Consider the following 19,705-nt stretch of genomic DNA (forward strand, 5'->3'; position numbering starts at 1 on the left):
TTACTTCATGAATTCCAGCTCCATGTCGCGAGGCAGGTAGTGTCCCTGGGGTTGTTGGCCATTCCAGGGCTGCATGCTCTGCAGCACGCGCTCGTGCTCAAGAGAGGGGAACATCTGCGGCCGAGGCTGATGGTATTGAGCGGAGTGGTCGCTAGGAGTTTGCATCATTGGTGGAGCACCGCGACCCATGTGAGCGCCCTGGTTGTAAAGGGTGAAGTCGTTACCCGCCTGGCCCTGGAGTCCATATTCGTAGCGCTCAGAAAGAGTGTCACCGACGTTACAAGAGTCCGGTGAGTACAACATGGCGTTGCCCTGCGCACCGGGAGACAGGCCGGAGGGCTTTCCAGATGCATCGTAGGAACAGTGGCTGAGGTCCATTTGCTCGTAATCATTCGAATAACCCTTCAGTACCTCGAGGGAATGACCCTGGGGAAGCTGCGCGGCCATTGCAGTGTAGTCCTCGTTGGTGGGATAGTCCAAGTTGCTCCAATCGAGGTCGAAGTTGATGCTTTCAGTACCGGTGAGTGGGGATCCATCAAAGGACACGGGTCCCATCAAGTCGGGAACCGATTCGGCAGATGGGATAGACATGGAGTTCATAGACTGGCGGTGCATTTCCAGAGCGGGAATCAAGCCGTTCGGGTCACCAGCTTCAAATTGACTCTGGAAGCCGCTCAGGTTCACCGAAGTAGGGAACGAGTTGACATCGGTCATCAGATAGGGAGAGGTTTCTCCGAATAGAGGGAAATCCTCCCCGTGAGCAAGCGGAGGAGGGTCAGCAAAGTTGAATTGGGGATTCTCAGGCCAGTTGTAAGTCTGGTCGCTAGGAGAAGGACTGGGCCCAGGGATTGGAGAGGCAAAGTCGGTCGTCTTCGAAGCAGGAGTAGACACACTAGGAGTCTGCGGAGTGGCCTGGGCAGAAGAGCCTCGCTTGCTGCCAGTGCGGCCGTTGTTCTTGGATCGAACGTAAACCCATCCATGGGATTTTTCCATGTGCTGTTTACAGTTGCTGGCACGCTTCGAAGCGTAGGGGCACTTGTGGAATTGACACTTGAAGAGGGTGGGCTTGTCCGAATGCCTGTCATTCATGTGACGATCACGTTCTTTCTCGGTGGGCCAACCTTTCGTGTGGTAATTGCAGTCAGAGTACTCACACTTCCAGGGGCGAGTGTGTGTTTTCTCATGTTTTCTATGAATGTATTAGCATTTTCATTCTGATACTCCCATTCATAGAGCAGGATAACTTACGTCAAGTCACAAGGGCGCTTGAAGACCTTGTCGCAGTCGGCGCACTTTTGATTGATGTTCATGGGAGGAGCATCCTTCTTACGGCGGGCCATAGAGCGCTCAACGCCCTCATCGACCGCATCGTCGAGGTTGATAGTACGCTTGGCAGTACCAGGAACATCCGCCTCATAGGGCTTTCCCGTGGCCAGGGAAATTGGCTTTCCGTCTTGCATGATTACAAGTTCGGCGGACTTCCCATTCTTGGACAGACCACCTTCCAGGGTAGCCTTCGGGATGCTATTTCGAATTCGTTAGATTCTGCAGTCCAAATCAAATAGGATATCACATACGCAGAAGAGTTAGAATCTTTGTTAGACTCGGAGCCCTGAGTCGCCTGGACTCGCTCGCGTTCAGCACGAACCATTGCTGCGTATCGTCGAACCTGTGAAACAAGGTCAAGGAAGTATCCGTTAGTGTAAGGACGATCGGCTGGTAGTCGTTGATCACGATCGTTGAGATGCGAAGTCGAAGTATGCAAGCACTGGATCGTAAACTCGCAAAAGTTGAGATAAGAATTCCGAGAAGTGGCGGAGTTCTTTAAATAAAGTAAAATAAAAGAATAAGCAACCAGAACTCCATAAACCCATTGAATGGAACAATGTATTGACTTACCGGCGCCAACCACAATAGGGTTTTCTCGAGGTCACGCAAACACACAATCTGCTTATTGATGATGCGCTGGGGGACGCTTCGGACCAGTGCGTGGAATGGTTTCAAGCGGGGCTCTTTCAAAATAGGAACAAGCACGAAACGTTCAATCTGTTTGCAGGCGGCCGGGCCCAATTGACGTTTTGGCGACGAACCAGTGTCAAAGGCTGAAATAGAGCTTGTGATGGCGGATTGATTTTCATGAATACCATCATTCACTATTCATTGTTAGGGCTCAAATAGGGAACAATAGGGGACAAAAAAGGACAATGGATTCTTGTGGCATGTGACACCTACCTTTATTTTGCAAGTCAGCGAGCCCCTCTTCGCTACTGACAGAAGTTCCTAGTCCACTGTCGGACTCGTGGCTATGCTGTTGGCTAGCCTTTTTCTCGTCTAGTGGGATGGGAATACCGCGATCCTCTTCATTTGAGGAACGTGGGGAGTTAGACTGGGAGTTACTGCGCGCCAACCCACTCTCCAGAGGGCTCTCACTGCCAGCGGTCTCGGAGCTCTGGTCTTCGGTTGGTTCCAGAGTTAGACGTCCTAGGATGGAAGTCATGCGCTCTTCAGCAACAGTGATAGCTTCCAACGAAGTGGCCGAGCGATGAGGCAGGGAGCGGAAGTTCAAGACAGGGTCGCGATCACTCGATGGAGGTGAAGTGGGGGTATGGAAAGTCTCTCCTTTCTTCAGAGGCATCTTAGAATCAGGCGAGTCGCTCGACAGGGTGGGAAGGGCGGTGTTTAAGACGGGCCGACGACGCGGGTGCACCCGCGATGGCTCAGTCTGGACGGCAGACATGATTGGGCGTAGTACTATGTCGACCAAAATTTAGCATATATGTTCGGATAGGAAAAGGACAGTGGATTGCGACTGATTGGCTCATCCCATGACTCACCGGAGAGTTGTCCAGATGATTCAAGAAGTGACGTACGGTCGAGTCAGAGATGCAAGCCTCAATTTGATGCGGATTATCTCCGTTCTTTGGTATATAACAGCACCGCTTCTCTTGGATATCAACCAAGACTGATCAAATCAACACACTTGAACCAGTATGAGGCCCTGGAGATCTATCACGATAGCGATCGTCCAATAGTCTCTGGATGAACATGCACTCCTAATCCAATGTGTCGCGGGGGGGTCGGAAAACTCCAAAGCGGGGTTCGAGGAAGAGAGGATCAAGAAGACCAGCTCAAATAGCGCTTGATCAACGATAACAATATTCAATGACCAAATGGATACTGAATCCTCCGGATTCAAGATGCTGATGAAGTTCCAATGCTGAGATATAACGTTCAAGATGAGTGTTTAAGTGGTGAGCCCCACTAAATACGAAATCTGTAATCTGTAGTTTCCTTAGACTGAAGGCAGCGATGAAGAGCAAAATAGGATTGAAAATGAAGAATAAACCCGAACACAAATGATGGGGGAATAAGCGGATCAAGGAAGAGAAGGGACCGGAGGCTCATGGCGTGTTGGATGTCTGCCTGATAGACGAAGACGCTAAGACAGAAATGGTATAGAATGCGAAGGCTGAGCACATTTTACACTCTATGATTGGCCTTGAAAGGGGTTTGTATGGTAAACAAATAACGGTAATTAAACAGGCTAGCCTTGTAGGTGGTTCCCGCGTGGCCCCCAGCGGGTATCATACCGTTTCTCCACTGGTTCCACTACTTTCTTAAAATGGAAACTCGGGATCCGCGGAAACATTCAGAATTCCGTTCTAAAGAGCCTCACGGAAAGGCCAGGCAACATCTTTATTTCTTGCGCGTCCTCGATCTCCCCCCCCCCCCAAACCCAAAAGCATCCTTTGATTTTTCTAGGGATACGGTCAAAGCCGATGGAGTCAGCGTTTGATTTTCACCCATGTCTACGTCACCTGTTGCCAGGATCATGCCATAAAATAAATCCGGACAGGGAAAATTGGGGAAAATCACTAGGGCGCTTAGTGGCATGTAGACAACCCAACGCCCCAGGGTCTTGGCCCCCAATTGACCGACAAACAAAAAAAAAAAAAAAAAGGGTCCCACAACAACCAACAAAAGTGAACCCGTCGACTCTTTTTTGGGGCCATATGCCAACTCATCCAAGGACTGATTCTAGACCAAAAGTACGAAATACTCCGTACTGGCCGGTTGATTTCACGCCAAATACGAGCTGCACATGCGCACTTGAGCCTCCTGTCACCGATTGTCGTACTTGACCGGCCCAATGATAGTTTCATCCTGGTCCTGCTCAGCCTGCGTCCGTCGGACGAAAATTCACCCGTTGAAAACACTTTCTACCCGTGATGCTGTGCTGATCTCTGTTCGTACTAACCCCTCAACTCCGCCCTTGTCTGACTCCTCCTCCCCAGTGCACAGCCCACCTGTCAGTACATTAAAAAGGGCCAGCTTTCCAAAGAGTACAACATATGTATGCTTGAATCAGGTGTCTGTAGTGTATCATTTACTTTACAACTGTACTTGAAATCAGCAGTCCTATCTGCAAGGACCAACAACGCCAACCCTATTAGCATGTTCATACGGAGTATAGTTCATCATATGTCAACCATATTCATGGCTACTATAATGGCTCTAGGCCAAGGTATTGGTATGGAAGTCTATCCTGGCAAGCCATCCGGGGAAAGCAATCAGTCAGCAACATTTCTTAATCCCGTCTAGGAATATGCCTTATCTACAACATACATCACCTTCGGCGCGCTCACCCGTCATCGACCTGACTATTCCAGGCTGCGATATTATCAACTCGAAATGCAACTGCCTAATAGGTTTCCCTACGGAGTACTCCGTGGTCATTTGCTATATGATGTCCTGCAGTATCTGCTAAAAACTCTAGTACTACGAACGAGTCTGCCTTCCAAGGTTGACATCGAGCAAGCTGACAAATATATATCTCCGACCTCCCGATGTCGGGAGGAACTTAATTTGGTCAAACTTGTTCCAACGGCAGAAAAAGAAAACAAGGTTCTCGAATATAAAGCTCTTCTATTCGTTTAAACTGGTTAAGACTCTAGGAATCAATCAGAATGGACCTACCCCGAATCGAATGATGTCAGCCATTTGGAGCTCTAGGGCTGGGGAAGCTTGTGTTTCCCACGTTATCACAAGCAGACAACAGCCAATGATGCTAGAGCACGCTTGTGACTGGGATCGGACAGAAAGTCATTCACTCTCCAGTACTACTAGAGCCATCTGGACAAATCAAGAAAAGTGCAGCAGAACTGTAATATATATATATATATATATATATACAACATATCCTCCCTGTTCATCCGTACATACCTTCCTACATACTCCCCAGCCGATTGGACCTCGGCTTCGGGATATGGCAGAATATCGGGCGGTGCCGAGATGCCCGCGTGTTGATTTCCCCCGGATTCTGGATCCGGCGAACGTCGTCTTCTCCCCTCAGTAATTCATTAAACCTGGCGCAGTATACTGTAGGTTGTCTTTTCATGTGCGCTTGTTAAACCGATGATTTGGTGATTGCATTCCGTTCACACCTCCTCCTATCTCCCCCGCTTCATTTACCGACGCCAAGCGGACCAGACACCGCATCCATGGACTTCGAACAGTATGGGCAGAGCTCCCAGCAGCCTCGACAACGGAGAAGAAGAGCCGGAAAACGGCGATTGAACAATAAGGCACCCATCGCCGCACGTTTGGCGCTGGATCCCCAGCTGCGCGGGAAGGTCGGCATATTATCCGAGGATCTAGCGAATGACCTATTCCAGCAGCAGGCCCTCCAAGGTGAGTGTGAAGCCACTTCGACTATTCTTAATGTAAAAGTTAACCAATCCGTCTTCTTCTGACTAGATGTCACGACTTCCGACGATGGAGTGCTATATGTTGCGATTGCCCCTCATACACCGACTTATACCTCTGTAGAAGATCAGGCCTGGACGATACTCCCAGTGCGCATCCAGCCAACAGAGAGATCGCCAGTTCCAATGTCACACTCGACCGTGCTGTTTCCTGAATCGGCAGACTCACTGCAGCCTTTCCTCCAGGCTTTGGGGAAAGTTGACTCGTCACGCAACTCTCTACAGGCACACCGTTCCGTAGAGATTCGGATTCTGGATGTCGCCCCAATTCATCTCGATACAATCTTTGTGACCGTCGAGCGACATCTCCTCCGCAATCATGATGATATTCAGAGCAAATTTGGTGGTGGATTCACGAATGCGCAGGGGCCGAATGGAGTCTGGGGGAATGCGGGGAAGTCAGTAGAAGCCAAGAAATCTTCGAAACGGGCTGCAGCAGATGCCGAACAACGCCTAACTGCAGCAGTTCGTGAAGCATTGGGAGCTCAGCGCATTGTGCATACCGGAGACGTGCTACCCCTCCCACTCCCTTCCCATCCCATAACTTATGCGCCACCACCCCCCGTGCGGATCTCATTCTGCGAACCCGTTTCGCAAGGCTTGCTGATGTCAACGACAAAGATTGTGCTTGTCCAGGCTCGTCCTCAAGGACTCCGTGCCCAACAAACTGTGCCCTCAAGATCTGCGCTTCTGAAGCAAGTGGCCGAGGACGAAGCTGACGACACTTCTAACGAACAATTTTATTCTGCAGCCGAGGATAAACCTGGAGAAAGTGGTACAGAAATGGAGGTAACATCAGCTGCCGAGGACTCGGAAACAGAGGGCTCAGCAGGATCCATGAGTGACTCCTCGGATGATTCTCTGGAAGACATGATTTCTCTCAGTGCGCCTGAACTGCCACAGCCACCATCCGGGGTGATGTCTTCTTTGACTTCGGCGACTCCTAGAGCCGGTGGTCGACGATTAGATGGAATCCATACCCCCGGGTCTGTGGCATCAAATTTCACATCGGCCACCTTGCGCCCTGGCCGTGGCGGAGGCAAGACCTTCAAGGTGGAAGGTCTCCTGCAACAAGTCCCAAATGAAGTGCTGCACCCCCGGCCTCGCGACGACGAAGACGTCGACTCTTTTGTCTTTGTAGATATCAGCACCCTCGCCAAGATCGGATGCTTCTCCGGCGATTGGGTCAGAATCGAAGCTGCCGAGGAGCCCCAGCTGAACATGTTCGCTTCCCTCAAATTTGGGAGTTTTAATGACTCCCCTGAAGACTCAGGCGATTGGCGCCCAGTTAAGATTTTTGGTCTTTCGGGTCTTCCGTCCTCCAAGCCGCGGTATGCCATTAATCACTCAAGCGAACGCCGGTCCAGTATTTCGCAACGTCCACCCGCCCGCTTGACTCCTTCGGTCTTCGTTCCCCCGTTGCTTCTTGGTAACATTGAAAATCCCAAGTACCTACGGATCTCTCCTATGACCTTCGCTACTCTTAATGGCTCCTCCAAACCTGGTCTTTTGCATCAAATGAAGAACACTGCTGCTAAAAACCCGCCTTTGGCAAAAGAGGTCACATTGCTCAAGGTTTCCACTCCTCTCTCAATGGATCGGGTCCTTCAACCAGCGCTATTTGCAGGATTGAAGCAGTACTTTGAGTCACGCCGGCGTATCCTCAAAAGTGGCGACCTGGTTGGAATTAGTGTGGACGAAGGACTTGGCAGAGCGGTATTTTCTGGCACCGCTGGCGGTGACAGTGCCAGTCAGGAAGAAGACATTACTATCCGGCTAGGCCAGGGTGTCAATGCAACTAATGCCGGAGCCCGCAAAATCGGCGTCGCTTGGTTCCGTGTCGGGCAGGTAGCCCCGACTACTGTAGAGGAGCTGGAGGAGACGGGCGAAGATCAGTGGGGCGGAGTTGCTGTACTTGATCCTGCGACTACGCGCATGGTACAGGCTGGGAGCGACGTCAGCCGAGTTCCCGGCGTGTTGGGCAACGGGTGGGAGTATTGGCTGGGGGTCAAGACGATCCCAAAGAGCGTCCATGATGTCCCAACACCGCATGGCATTGTTGCTGATCCACCTCAGTCCTTTGTCCCATTATTGCAGCAGCGAATCCGTGATCTGATGTCTGCTGCCACAAGTCCGCGGGCTATTCAGCTGGGAATGAAGCCCGTCTTCATTCTCCTCAGATCCCAGCAAAGACATATTGGCAAGGCAACCATCGCAACCCGAGCGTGCTCGGATATCGGCCTCCACACATTCCCCATCGATGCGTACGACATCTTGACAGAAGGCGGCGCAAATGGTGGCGATGTCAAGACTGAAGCATATCTCAAAGCTCGAGCAGAACGGGCTTTCCACTGCGGAGCAAACTGCACCGCATTGCTGATCAGGCATATCGAGGTTCTAACCGCCGATCGCATTGTCACGGCAATGAGCGATATCCTGAACGATGCCAGAGTTGTCATTGCCACCACCACTGATGTTGAAACTATCCCCGAAGGTATCCGCAGCCTCATCACCCATGAGTTCGAGATGGGTGCGCCGGAGGAGAAAGAGCGCGAAGGCATTCTGCGAAATGCCGTCGCAGAGCGCAGTATCCGACTGTCTGCGGACGTGGAACTGGGAACTATTGCTCTGAAGACCGCAGCTCTTGTCGCAGGAGATCTGGTCGACGTCGTGGAACGAGCTGCCGGGGCGAGAACAGCTCGCCTTGAAAGTCTGGCCGAGGCTAGCAAGAAGCTCTCCGGCTCGGAGGTCTTTGTCAGAGACGTCCTGCTGGCAGGAGGCGACGGTGCACGAGGTGTCACCAAGGCAGACTTTGACGCTGCAGTAGAAGCTGCGCGGAAGAACTTTGCTGATTCAATTGGTGCACCTAAGATTCCAAACGTTGGCTGGGATGACGTTGGTGGATTGACTAACGTTAAGGATGCCTTGGTCGAGACCATTCAGCTGCCACTCGAACGGCCCGAGCTCTTCGCCAAGGGCATGAAGAAGCGCAGCGGTATCCTGTTCTATGGCCCGCCCGGCACCGGAAAGACTCTGCTTGCTAAGGCCATTGCCACCGAGTTCTCTCTCAACTTCTTCTCCGTCAAGGGCCCCGAACTGCTTAACATGTACATCGGTGAATCTGAGGCGAACGTGCGCCGGGTATTCCAGCGCGCTCGGGATGCTCGTCCCTGCGTTGTGTTCTTCGATGAGCTGGATTCCGTTGCCCCCAAGCGTGGTAACCAGGGAGACAGCGGTGGTGTTATGGACCGTATCGTCAGTCAGCTGCTCGCAGAGCTAGATGGAATGAACGGCGGCGAGGAGAACAGTGGTGGAGTTTTTGTCATCGGTGCGACTAACCGTCCCGATCTGCTTGACACTGCACTTCTCCGCCCTGGTCGTTTCGACAAGATGCTCTACCTGGGCGTATCAGATACACATAGGAAGCAGGCAACTATCCTCGAGGCTCTGACGCGGAAGTTTGCTCTCAGCCCCGATGTCTCGCTTGACCGCGTTGCGGAACAGCTCCCTTTGACTTATACTGGTGCTGATCTTTATGCACTCTGCTCTGATGCCATGCTGAAAGCCATCACTCGAAAGGCCACTGCAGTCGATGAGAAGATCAAGACTCTGCCAAATGGTCCTGTTAGCACTGCTTGGTTCTTTGATCATCTCGCTACGAAGGAGGATGTGAATGTGATGGTAACCGAGGAGGATTTCCTGTCTGCTCAAGGAGAGCTTGTGCCAAGTGTTAGGTATGTGTTCACTCCACTCTCCCATCCCACTCTACCTCTTGTCTCCTTCCTCTTGGTAAAATACTATGATACTGACCCCTTCCAGTGCCAAGGAACTCGAACACTTTGAACGCATCCGCCAAACCTTTGAAGCAGTGGACAAGTCAAAGCAAGACCCCGCCGCTGCCGCGCCACAGACAATCGCAGAGGCAATGGAGGCATTTAACCTGGGCGGCTCAGCCACAATAGAAGAGGCACCGGTCACGAATGGTGACAGTCACACAGCCGAGAGTATTCCCGGTCGTATCAAAGGCCTGAGCAAATGGCCAGGCAACCTTGTCCGCAGTGTCAGCGGCCAATCAACAACCAGCAGCAAAGGGAAAGGAAAGAGCGTCAGCAAGAAGGGAAAGTCCCGCACCGGTGCGGAATCCGATGGATCTGTTGATGGCGACGATGAGGACACGGCATATAGTGCCAATGCCAATGAGGATGAAGATGAGGATGATTATGTTGTTCGGACTGATCACTTGAAGAACCCCATGCAGGGGGCTGAGTAGAAAATCTGGCACCGTCCGTATATTTTAACGTGCCGTCACTGTTCAGCTAGCCGACCAGACAGGCGGCCTTTGTATCTACTATGCTGATTTGATATACCTATTGTTTATCTGTACATTTTTTTATTATTTCCTCTGCTATTGCTACATCCCTAGCCTTCTGTTACGATGAGTGCACGCAGGTCAACGCTGCAGCTCCAGAATGGAGAGAATCCTGAGATCTTTAAACCCATGAATCTTTCTAAATTACTTTGTGAGCATGGCTATCGTATTGTTATTTCGAGTTTCCTTTGTTATCACAGTCTTGCAAGTTCAAAGGTTGTTGAGAGAGGATCTAGAGTATCTACAATGAAGGTGTAGATATGACTGGAAATCTCTGAAATGCGTGAAGAAGAGAGAAACTATCTACAGGCATTGACTAGACTAAAAACTAGGAGCCAACAGAAGTCATTGTGACTTCCAACACCCCCGACGACTAGTGCATAGTCGTCCTGCATAGTAAAGAACTCTCCTGCTCGATAAAAACCAGTTTTGTGACATGAATCTGCCCCCCATCTTTGTATGCCAACCGGAAATTCAAATTTGCAGTGCTTTTTTATAGGCCATCAGACCCATCTGTGTGATCCACCGCTGTAACAATGTTTCCCTAGGGGTTTGGTGAAACCGTCTGCAGCCATTTCCGCTGTGGGGATTTCAATGAACTCGAAATTACTGGCTACAGCTTTTTCTCGGAGCCTGTGGAAGCGAATGGCAATATGCTTCATGGCTGCGTGAAATTCTGGGTTTGAAGCCAAAGCAATTGCTCCATTGTTGTCGGCGAAGATAGGAATTGGTTTCTTAGGAAATCCTTTAATGCCCAGTTCGGTAAGCAATTGAGTTGACCAAATTCCTTCCTGTACAGCAAGTGATTTAGCAATTTATTCACTCTCTGTAGTGGAGAGAGCGACGCAGAGCTGTTTCTTCGAAGTCCAAGAGATCGCTCCACTAGCCATCTTGAAAAGGAAACCAGATGTAGAGAGTCCTTTCTCGCTATACGGGCCAACCCAGTCGGCGTCGCAATAACCAGATATTGCTGTATCTTGCATACCAGGGTAGGAAGTGATCGTGAGAAGCTTCGTACCGGCGAGGTAACGAAATATACGCTTAAGCAACCTTACTAACTCTTTAGCTTCGGGGCTAGTTAGAGCACCTCAATCACCTCATCATCGTATATGTAACCTTAAGGTATCCCCCAATTTGTCTGTGGGCTCCAGACCAAGTTCAAGCATTCCATGGGCCAGTATATGCTCTATCAGATCAGAGTGGGAGAGCACATGAAAGGCGCAATGGTGTAGGATGACCTCTAGCTTAGCCTTGTCTACGTCCACGACCACGAGCTCACTGAGAGCCTCGCCTCTAAACAAGATAGTATATCATAAATAAATATAGGAAAGTTCCGCTTCTCACTGGCATCGTGTTTGTTATGCCAGGCTGCAGTCTTGTACTTTCCCATTCGCTTTCCCTCCACACCTTGGATGTTTGTGTCTGTTTCTCCTTGTCACTCCTCACCTTTTTTCTTCACATCTTCCTTCCTTCTCAATCTCTTCCCATCGATTTTTAATTCTTCTCAACCCGCGTGTTATCAGGTTCGCGTTATCATCCACATAGAATGTTTATCCATATCATCCACTAACGCGACACTGATAGGGCTCTTCCATTCATTGACCGCGCGCGTTTCTCCAAACAGAGCCCTCTCTTATTGCCGTCTCTCCAACACATTCAATTTCACATTGTGATTTGCACGCTGATCTGCCAGAATGAGTATCAAGCTGGACCCGGATCAGTTGTCCCGGGGACGGGCTTTTGCCAATAGCTGGGAGCTTGCTAGGCTGCTACAAGTCATCGCAAAAAGCCCCCGTAGCTTGGAAACTGGAATCGTCGATATCGAGGTACGGCCTGTGCCAGAGGCTATCAGATCCAAGGAGAAGGCTACGGAGGACTTGGGAAATATGAAATGTCTCCCGAACGAAGTCGTGGACCTAATTGTCAACAAATTGGACATGCCAAGTGCTATAAGTCTGTCATACGTCAACCGCATCGCCAATCACTTTGTGCAGCAAAGTCCGGTTTCATATCTGAGGCAGTGGGCCCCCGGTATGCCGAAGATTCTCAAAAAGACTCAAATCCACAAGAACTGGTCCATTCATGAGCTCAAAGAGGCGATTATCCGTGAGAGGTGCGTGGTATGCGGCGATGCGTCTGTTCAACTCTATCTTCCGACGATGGAGCGTATCTGCCATCCATGCGTGCACGAAAACCATGCATACTGGTGTCTCCCCGTGGAAAAGGCAGCCATAATCTTCGGCCTTGACCTACCCGATCTCATTAATACCCAAACCATGTACCTGCCGAGGCTGAACAAGAATGGCTTTGATTTGGGGGATCTTGGCGCCTGGGTTATTCCTGTCAAAGTAGCGCTGACCAAAGCCCTGGAGTTGTATGGCACCCGCAGGGGTATTAAGCGCGCTGTGGAGGGTACTCCGTCAAGTCCTGACACAGACGAAGAACAGGGTACCCCCGATGACGAAGAATTTGTGGTCCAAAACCAGCATGACATTTTTCGCGCCGCTTCCCTGAATTCCCCGAACCCTGTCAAGCTTCGTTTGCTCATCTCGAGGGGAAATTATCATCAACATGCTCACCACCATGAAGTTGCCTGTCGGGTGCCTGTCGTCAATCGAGACAATACGCGCAGAGTTCTTTACTCGTGTCGTGGTTGCACTGCTATGCTCACGCACCCCAAGATGGAATCAATTTCCGACAACTACATGCAGATGATGGGGCTTGACCCTGCCCTCGACAAGTATCAGCGATCGTTTGCAATTTTCCGTCGCGCCTTTCGTGTGTGGACTACGGACGAGATAACTGAGCATATTCGAACCGACTGCATTGGGGCTTGGTTCCTGCTGGATGCTGAGGATCGGAATGAGATTTCATAAGTGGCTATATCTCCCTGGATGCAAGGAGTGATGCCAGCCAGGCCTCATGATCTCCAAAACATTTGTGGTCGGTCAAAGGAGCTACTGGCCCGTTTACCTGGCTGCGTTTGCCGAAACAAGTCATGGCTTGCCATTTGAATAATGAAAGGTTGGAATTTTTGAGGATTCGAATTTGCATGGATGATGTCAAGATGTGGCTTGGGGGCGAACAATGTATGCAATTTGTACATCCTGCGGATAATGAAAGTGCGTGGCCGATCAATGGCAAATTTGCTTTCCTTTGTGTTATGTAAATGTTCCCTTCCATTCTCAATAGTACCTTGTTATCTTTTCTTTTTTTCCTTTCTTGTCTCTTTATCTTGCCAAAAGAAGGACATTGTGGCATGATATTGGCGTGATATCTCTATTTGACTTCGGGATTTCCGAGTGGAGTGATTTGAAACACCCTTAGAGAGAATATTCTGTATTTCGGAGAGTCAAATCAAGATAGCCGGTTATAAGGGATGATACGCTCGGGGCAAAATAAGGTCAAGGTCCAATATGGAACGCTCCACCGGGGCACTCTTTGCCACTTTGTAAGGGTACTGATAGAACGATCCAATATATGGTGGATAAGAAAGATCGGAGTCCACCCACTCGGTGAAGGTAAGATATCTTTTTACATAGCAGTATTTGTCGCTCGAAGAGATAGCAACCTTGGAAGGTTTGCGGCCCACCGCTCCACATAGATTTGGCTACCATCCATCATCTCAGCCCAATTCCCTGAGACAGGAATATCATAGCCTAAAAGTTAAGCCAAGAATGCTGGCCAAGCCCTTGGAAACTATATACCTTCATTTGTCACGTACATCACACACTATATCCTCGCTATTTATCCGTCTCCAACTGATCGTCCACTTCCCCCAGTTGCATTTCTTCCCGCTAGTCAGACATATGGGTCCAAATCTGACCAATTAAATGTCGACGAGGGCATAAGCACTGGGGCTGCCGCCGCAAGCCTTGGATCATCGGTCCGCGACAATCCAAGGGCCCGATGATCGTGTAACTTGTAACTGGCCGAAATCGCCGCTCTCGGTCCGCCCAACCAGTCACAGACACCACTGGTTATCTTCTTTTCGTGTTCCGAAGTTCCATACCCCAAATCAGTTACCTAAAACTTCTCCGTACTCGGTCTATTCCCCCGCGGGGAGCCAACGGTAGTGCAGAACGAGAAGATTGAGAGAAGAGGAATTGATATTCGAGAATCTGTCATCACGTCGTTCCATTCGGGGCCTGCTTAAGATCCCATGTTTCTCCTTGTCTGACATTTTTTTCTCTTCATCACTTGTTGCCCGTGGTACATATCACTCGCCATGGACAAAGACGAATATAATAGCGATGATGCTCAGCTGGCTCAGCTGGGCCATAAGTCCGAGCTGAAGCGAAACTTCTCCATGATGTATGTGCTACAATGGAACATGAATTCCTGGACTGTGCTAACCTGTGTCTTCGTTTTTGAAGTTCGATGCTGGGTCTTGCTTTCGCCATTCTAAATGTATGTTACGCGACCGGTATACTAAATTTTATATGAATCACCAACTGACATTGAACAGTCATGGACCGCTTTGTCGGCAAGTTTGGGGCTCAGTTTGCCCTCGGGAGGCAGCGCTAGTATTGTCTGGGGTATGTATTTCCGCGGCTGTCTGTCAAATCCTAAAGATCTAGAGCTGACATGAATCCCAATAGGTCTTGTTACAGCAGGAATCTGTAACCTGTGCATGGCCACTTCCCTAGCCGAGTTTCTTTCTGCATATCCCACCGCTGGAGGCCAATATCATTGGGTCGCTGTGACTTCATGGAGAAAATGGATGCCAATTCTTTCCTGGATTACGGGCTGGATCAACTGCTCTGGCTGGGTTGCGCTGGTCGCAACTGCCGGTCTTTTGGGCAGTCAGCTCATCCTGGGTGTGATCTCTCTCATGAACCCGGTAGGTTGTACTAGGCTGCAATATCGATATCTTTGACTGACTTTCACATCCAGAGCTACGAACCCCAGCGCTGGCACCAGTTCCTAATCTACTGTGGCTACAACGTCGTTGCCTTCCTCGTCAACGCCTTTATGAACGACATTATGCCCTTTGTCACTAAGGGTGCTTGTGAGATATCCTATATCGAGCCGTTGAAGATCTTCTACTAATTCCCACAGTCATCTGGTCCCTGGCAGGATTTGCCATCATTTGTATCACCGTACTTTCATGTGCCTCGCCAAATTATAACTCCGCGAAGTATGTCGTGTCTGGTCGATAACTCCCTAGAACCGAAAGACTAACAAAAAACAGATTTGTCTTCACCGATTTCATTAATACAACAGGATGTAAGTTTCATCTTGTCATTATCTATGGTTCTTGAACTGACTCTTTTAGGGCCTGATGGAGTCGCATGGTTGCTTGGGGTATGTCGTTTCATGCGAGAATTCATGCGAAAATTCATGAGCATATCTAACATATTCATAGCTTCTGCAAGGTGGTCTTGGTGTTACTGGCTTTGATGGCGTCGCCCACATGATTGAAGGTAGCTTTCAGAGGTTTGAACTTATCATGGATTCGAGGCTAATGGACTACAGAAATTCCCAACCCCTCGGTTGAGGGACCTAAGATCATGATCGCTTGTGTCGTTATCGGTACCGTCACTGGAGCAATTTTCCTTATTGTACTGCTCTTAGTGGCTGGCGATATCAACAACATTATTGACTCTGCGGCAACTCCGCTCCTTGCAATCTTGAAGAATGCCACCTCGAACAACGCCGGCGCTATCTGTCTCCTGATGTACGCCTCACTGATCTTCCGTCACTTTCTTGTTGTGCTGACACCCTCTCAAGCTTCCCCCTAGTCTGTGCTCTGTTCGCTGCAATCGCCATTATGACCACTAGCAGTCGCATGGTGTACGCCTTCGCGCGGTACGTTTTCATGGGCATTTTATCTTTCGAAATTGGCCATTATACTGATAGTAGTTATAGTGATGGCGGTCTCCCTGCGTCTGCCTTCTTCGCTCGTATTCACCCCAAGCTAAATGTCCCCCTGAACTCCCTATATCTCAACCTTGCTCTCATCACTATCTTCGGTTGTATCTTCTTGGGATCATCCAGGTAAGTACATGCATAACACTTTATCCTGGATCTTGCTAACATCTCCAAGTGCTTTCAATGCTATTGTCTCAGCGTCAGTGGTGCTGCTCGGTATCTCATATGGAATGCCAATTGCAGTCAACTGCTGTCGAGGAAGAAGAATGCTACCGGAGCGCTCATTTGTCCTGCCAGAATTCCTTGGCTGGACCGTCAACATCGTATGATATCCTCCCCTGCAGTTTCACCGAAACTATTATTGACCCAAAACTTCTCAGATCTCGTTGCTGTACATTATCCTAACTACTGTCCTCTTTCTCTTCCCCCCTGACCTGCCTGCCACTGGTAGCAACATGAGTGAGTTGGCTCTCTCTTCTTACGATGCAAAAGCAAAGCTAATTCGGTTTGATAGATTACTGTGTTGCGGCATTTGGTATTGTCTTTTTCATTTCTGTCATCCAATGGATTGTGGATGGACGCAAGAATTTCGTCGGTCCCCGTATCTCAGTGGAAGTCTTCAATGGAGAGGCTGGCGCGCAGCCAGAGCAGCCGATTCCAGTTGTTGAACAACATAAGGCTTAGAGCTCTGGATGGCCGGGATATCTTACACATAATGTAACTTGATGGCGCAAAGCGTAGAGTTTTCAAATAGAATACCTCGCAATTCAGCCAACTGCTATTTACTATCTAGGGACAGTAATAGGTGTTAAAATGATACAAAATTCCATATTTAAATAATTATCTACCTCAGTCGTCATTTTCCACTGAAAGAGCGTTTTTGTATATTTACTTTTTTCGGAGGCAAGCCGAGTAGCAAGCTGGAAAACGTCCCGCCCGACGGGATTCACAAGGCTGTCATGTGACCAGATTGATAACCCAAAATTTGCTACGTCATCCCTGGATATCAACTTCTACTTCACGTGACGATTTCCCAACAGTCCCATCCAAACGACTACACACGGCCACACTCATCGTCACCATGTTTACTGTTCGATGGCCATCATTGCCATCGCTTGGCTTGTTTTCGTCCTCGCCCACTCAGGCCATTGATCTGCCCCCGGTCAAGGTCCATGAAACCGAGACAGCTCAAGACAAGCCAGACCGGGCATTCAAGCACCTACTGAAATTGAATCATGTCGAGAACTCGCTATTCGACTGCCGCAACTTCCCTAACCAGTTAATACATGTGAGTGATCTGCATTGCATTGGTGTCGAGAGCTTCCTATGTATGCATTCCTCGTCATTAGTCCATGTCATTGACCTGTCTGCAGCTCTTGAGCTCCTCCTTCCTGCAAGGTGCAGACGCCGATACTTTAGGCCGCATATATGAGGAGGAAGTGTCTGATCTAGTTAAATGGAAGGAATCACCGGCAGAAATCACTACTCTTGACTGGCGAGGCCACCTGGGATGTCGAGGGTGGGTTGCTGGACATGTCCCAGCCTTTTCTTTTCCGCTTGGGACTCTTCATTAACACTAAGTAGATTTGATCGAGCGTTCGTGGATTTTTTTGAAGATCAAATGGTCCACCTCGGCTATGACTGGAAGGAAGTTGTAGCCGAGTACCTGTTTGCCAACAAGGAACCCATGTTTGACTCTATAATGGCTTCTCGTATGTATCATACTCCTCATGAAAGCTTGGCTTGACTCTTCACACGCTAACCGTCTGTCTAGTTGGACTGCCATTAATCCATCTTGCGTACGCCTTCGAAATGGACAGCCGTGAAATCGCAATGGAGGCACTTGGGCTTGCAGCAACCTGTCACAATGACATATACAAGTCCCTGGAGGACCCCAAACACTCGAAAAACGAGGCATCATATGAATCAAAGTCACTATTTGCAATTCTTGACCTGGTCCAGAAAGATGAGGACTTAGATGGCCTCTTTCCCACTCCGGGCAGCGACAACCTCGATACCCTTTTCGTCAGCCGCAATGCCGTGCTCCTCAACCACTGGAAGGCATGGAAGATCGAGAATCCAGTTGAGCAGTTCCGCGAGAGCCAAGAGCTTGCAGCTGCCTTGCTAGTTGGAACAGCTGCAGTCGACTCGACTGGGCATTACGATTGGTTCTTCGCTTTGAACCTCACAACTAGCCACGCTGTCCGTGTCGTGCTACCGTTCATACCTCCCCAGTTCCAAATTTCTCTTCTTAAACAATGGTGGTTAATCTGCGTTGGCATCTACGTCGCACAACTGCGGCCTGAGATCAAAGTGGACCAGATCCGGAACTATGATCTGAATGGAAAGGACTGGGAATGGGTTGCTGGGAAAGCTGTCAATGGTGAATTCTCATCCAATGTGTACTTTGTAAAGACCACTCGAGCACTGAAGGAACTGGCCTTGACTTGGGGCGATTCCGATAGCTTCTTCTTGAAGGCTGCTGTGCGATTTGTCACCGAGTTCAAACGTTGGCGGGGTAACTTTGTCGGATACGAGCTGTAGGCTTTGTTCATATGTTTTTCACTCCACTCAGCTCAAATTTATATACGATTTAATGAATAATTGAAGAAAATATATTGACAAATCACACAACAGGATATATGAGGTCACGTGTAAATATTGTTGAATGTTTGCACTGTTTGTATTTAAGAAACACAAGCAGGCATGACATCGTGGACCGAGATCACCACTAAAATTAATTGATCTCAGTGCGACATGTTTCTTACGACCTTAGACAATTAGAACTCCCAGGTCTGCGTGATTGCTAAATAGTCACCCCGGTCACTCACTCTCTTTCCCCTTATACTTTTGGCCTAGGAGCATCAAACACCGCCGGTCATCGACCCCATCCCTACGCGGAACACACTCGCATACGCAACTTCCACAATGCAGGATGTCGATGTACCCCTCTATCTACACGCGGAATTTCTTCCAAACATCCGCCAGATAACCCTTTACGTGTCACTGCCCGGGACGGAAAACTTTAATGGAATCCGACCAGATATCCAACTTTCAGAATCAAGAAAAGCAGTCACCGTCTCCCTATCAAAACCATTTGAATATGTCACAGAAACAATCAAACTGCCAGCGCGAGTTAATGACGCGTCTCGGCGCGTGTTGAAAACAAAACCCTTGCCTACGCCAAAATCAGATCCTAATGGCACTGGAGATCCCAGCTACGATTTTTCTTTCCGCATGCAGGTTGATCCCGACGAAGAAGCGCTGGCGCCTCGGGATGAACTAATTGATGAATTTGCACCCTGGACAGCAGAGGAAATGTCGGCCTCTACTCGTATTCGTTGTCGCGAGTGTGAACATGTTTTCCTTGATTCCTCGTTAATATCGAAGTCGGTTGATCAGGGAACAGGTCAAAACATAACCCCAGGATGGATCTGGAAAGACCTTCCAAGTGGCAATTGGGCTGAAATGATGGATTTCTGGCATTGCCACAAACCTGACCCCCATGAGGGCCACGAAAAAGAGGAGAAAGACTCCGCGCTCGAGATCGAGGAACAAACGGCACAGACTAAAGGATATGGTGCAGATAGCCATGTTGTAGCTATCTCCGGCACAGTTTTTGTTGATGTTGCCACTTTCCTTCTTGCTGAAGCAGACTGTACAGGATTGAAAAAGGTAAGATCTCTTGCCCCCCCCC

At 49.4% G+C, this 19,705-nt stretch overlaps 5 protein-coding genes across 5 annotated transcripts; 4 read left to right on the forward strand and 1 right to left on the reverse strand.

Moving 5' to 3' along the window:
- Nucleotides 1–2,737, reverse strand: ace1 (putative C2H2 transcription factor (Ace1); the record flags this gene model as incomplete). Its single annotated transcript, XM_016739363.1, has 5 exons — nt 1–1,189; nt 1,249–1,524; nt 1,578–1,822; nt 1,900–2,153; nt 2,233–2,737. 5 exons carry the CDS (start codon nt 2,735–2,737, stop codon nt 1–3), a joined length of 2,469 nt encoding a protein of 822 aa, XP_016599302.1.
- A 2,764-nt stretch (nt 2,738–5,501) lies between these two features.
- pex6 (AAA family ATPase peroxin 6) lies at nt 5,502–10,035 on the forward strand (the record flags this gene model as incomplete). The annotated part of the gene is made up of 3 exons (XM_016739364.1): nt 5,502–5,691; nt 5,758–9,499; nt 9,585–10,035. 3 exons carry the CDS (start codon nt 5,502–5,504, stop codon nt 10,033–10,035), a joined length of 4,383 nt encoding a protein of 1,460 aa, XP_016599303.1.
- Nucleotides 10,036–11,828: 1,793 nt separating this feature from the next.
- On the forward strand, nt 11,829–13,010 carry PEX2_020900 (uncharacterized protein; the record flags this gene model as incomplete). The annotated part of the gene is made up of 1 exon (XM_016739365.1): nt 11,829–13,010. The coding sequence occupies one exon, from the start codon at nt 11,829–11,831 to the stop codon at nt 13,008–13,010; it is 1,182 nt and encodes a 393-aa protein (XP_016599304.1).
- Nucleotides 13,011–14,362: 1,352 nt separating this feature from the next.
- Nucleotides 14,363–16,692, forward strand: PEX2_020910 (GABA permease GabA; the record flags this gene model as incomplete). Its single annotated transcript, XM_016739366.1, has 15 exons — nt 14,363–14,448; nt 14,511–14,544; nt 14,603–14,672; nt 14,736–14,977; nt 15,031–15,145; nt 15,196–15,274; nt 15,329–15,363; nt 15,413–15,441; nt 15,503–15,560; nt 15,613–15,814; nt 15,868–15,945; nt 16,006–16,134; nt 16,184–16,331; nt 16,389–16,467; nt 16,523–16,692. 15 exons carry the CDS (start codon nt 14,363–14,365, stop codon nt 16,690–16,692), a joined length of 1,554 nt encoding a protein of 517 aa, XP_016599305.1.
- A 397-nt stretch (nt 16,693–17,089) lies between these two features.
- On the forward strand, nt 17,090–18,552 carry PEX2_020920 (questin oxidase family protein; the record flags this gene model as incomplete). The annotated part of the gene is made up of 4 exons (XM_016739367.1): nt 17,090–17,296; nt 17,382–17,527; nt 17,593–17,720; nt 17,783–18,552. The coding sequence occupies 4 exons, from the start codon at nt 17,090–17,092 to the stop codon at nt 18,550–18,552; spliced, it is 1,251 nt and encodes a 416-aa protein (XP_016599306.1).
- Nucleotides 18,553–19,705: the final 1,153 nt, after the last annotated feature.

Source organism: Penicillium expansum (assembly GCF_000769745.1).
Source record: "Penicillium expansum strain MD-8 chromosome Unknown contig53, whole genome shotgun sequence".
NCBI lineage: Eukaryota > Fungi > Ascomycota > Eurotiomycetes > Eurotiales > Aspergillaceae > Penicillium > Penicillium expansum.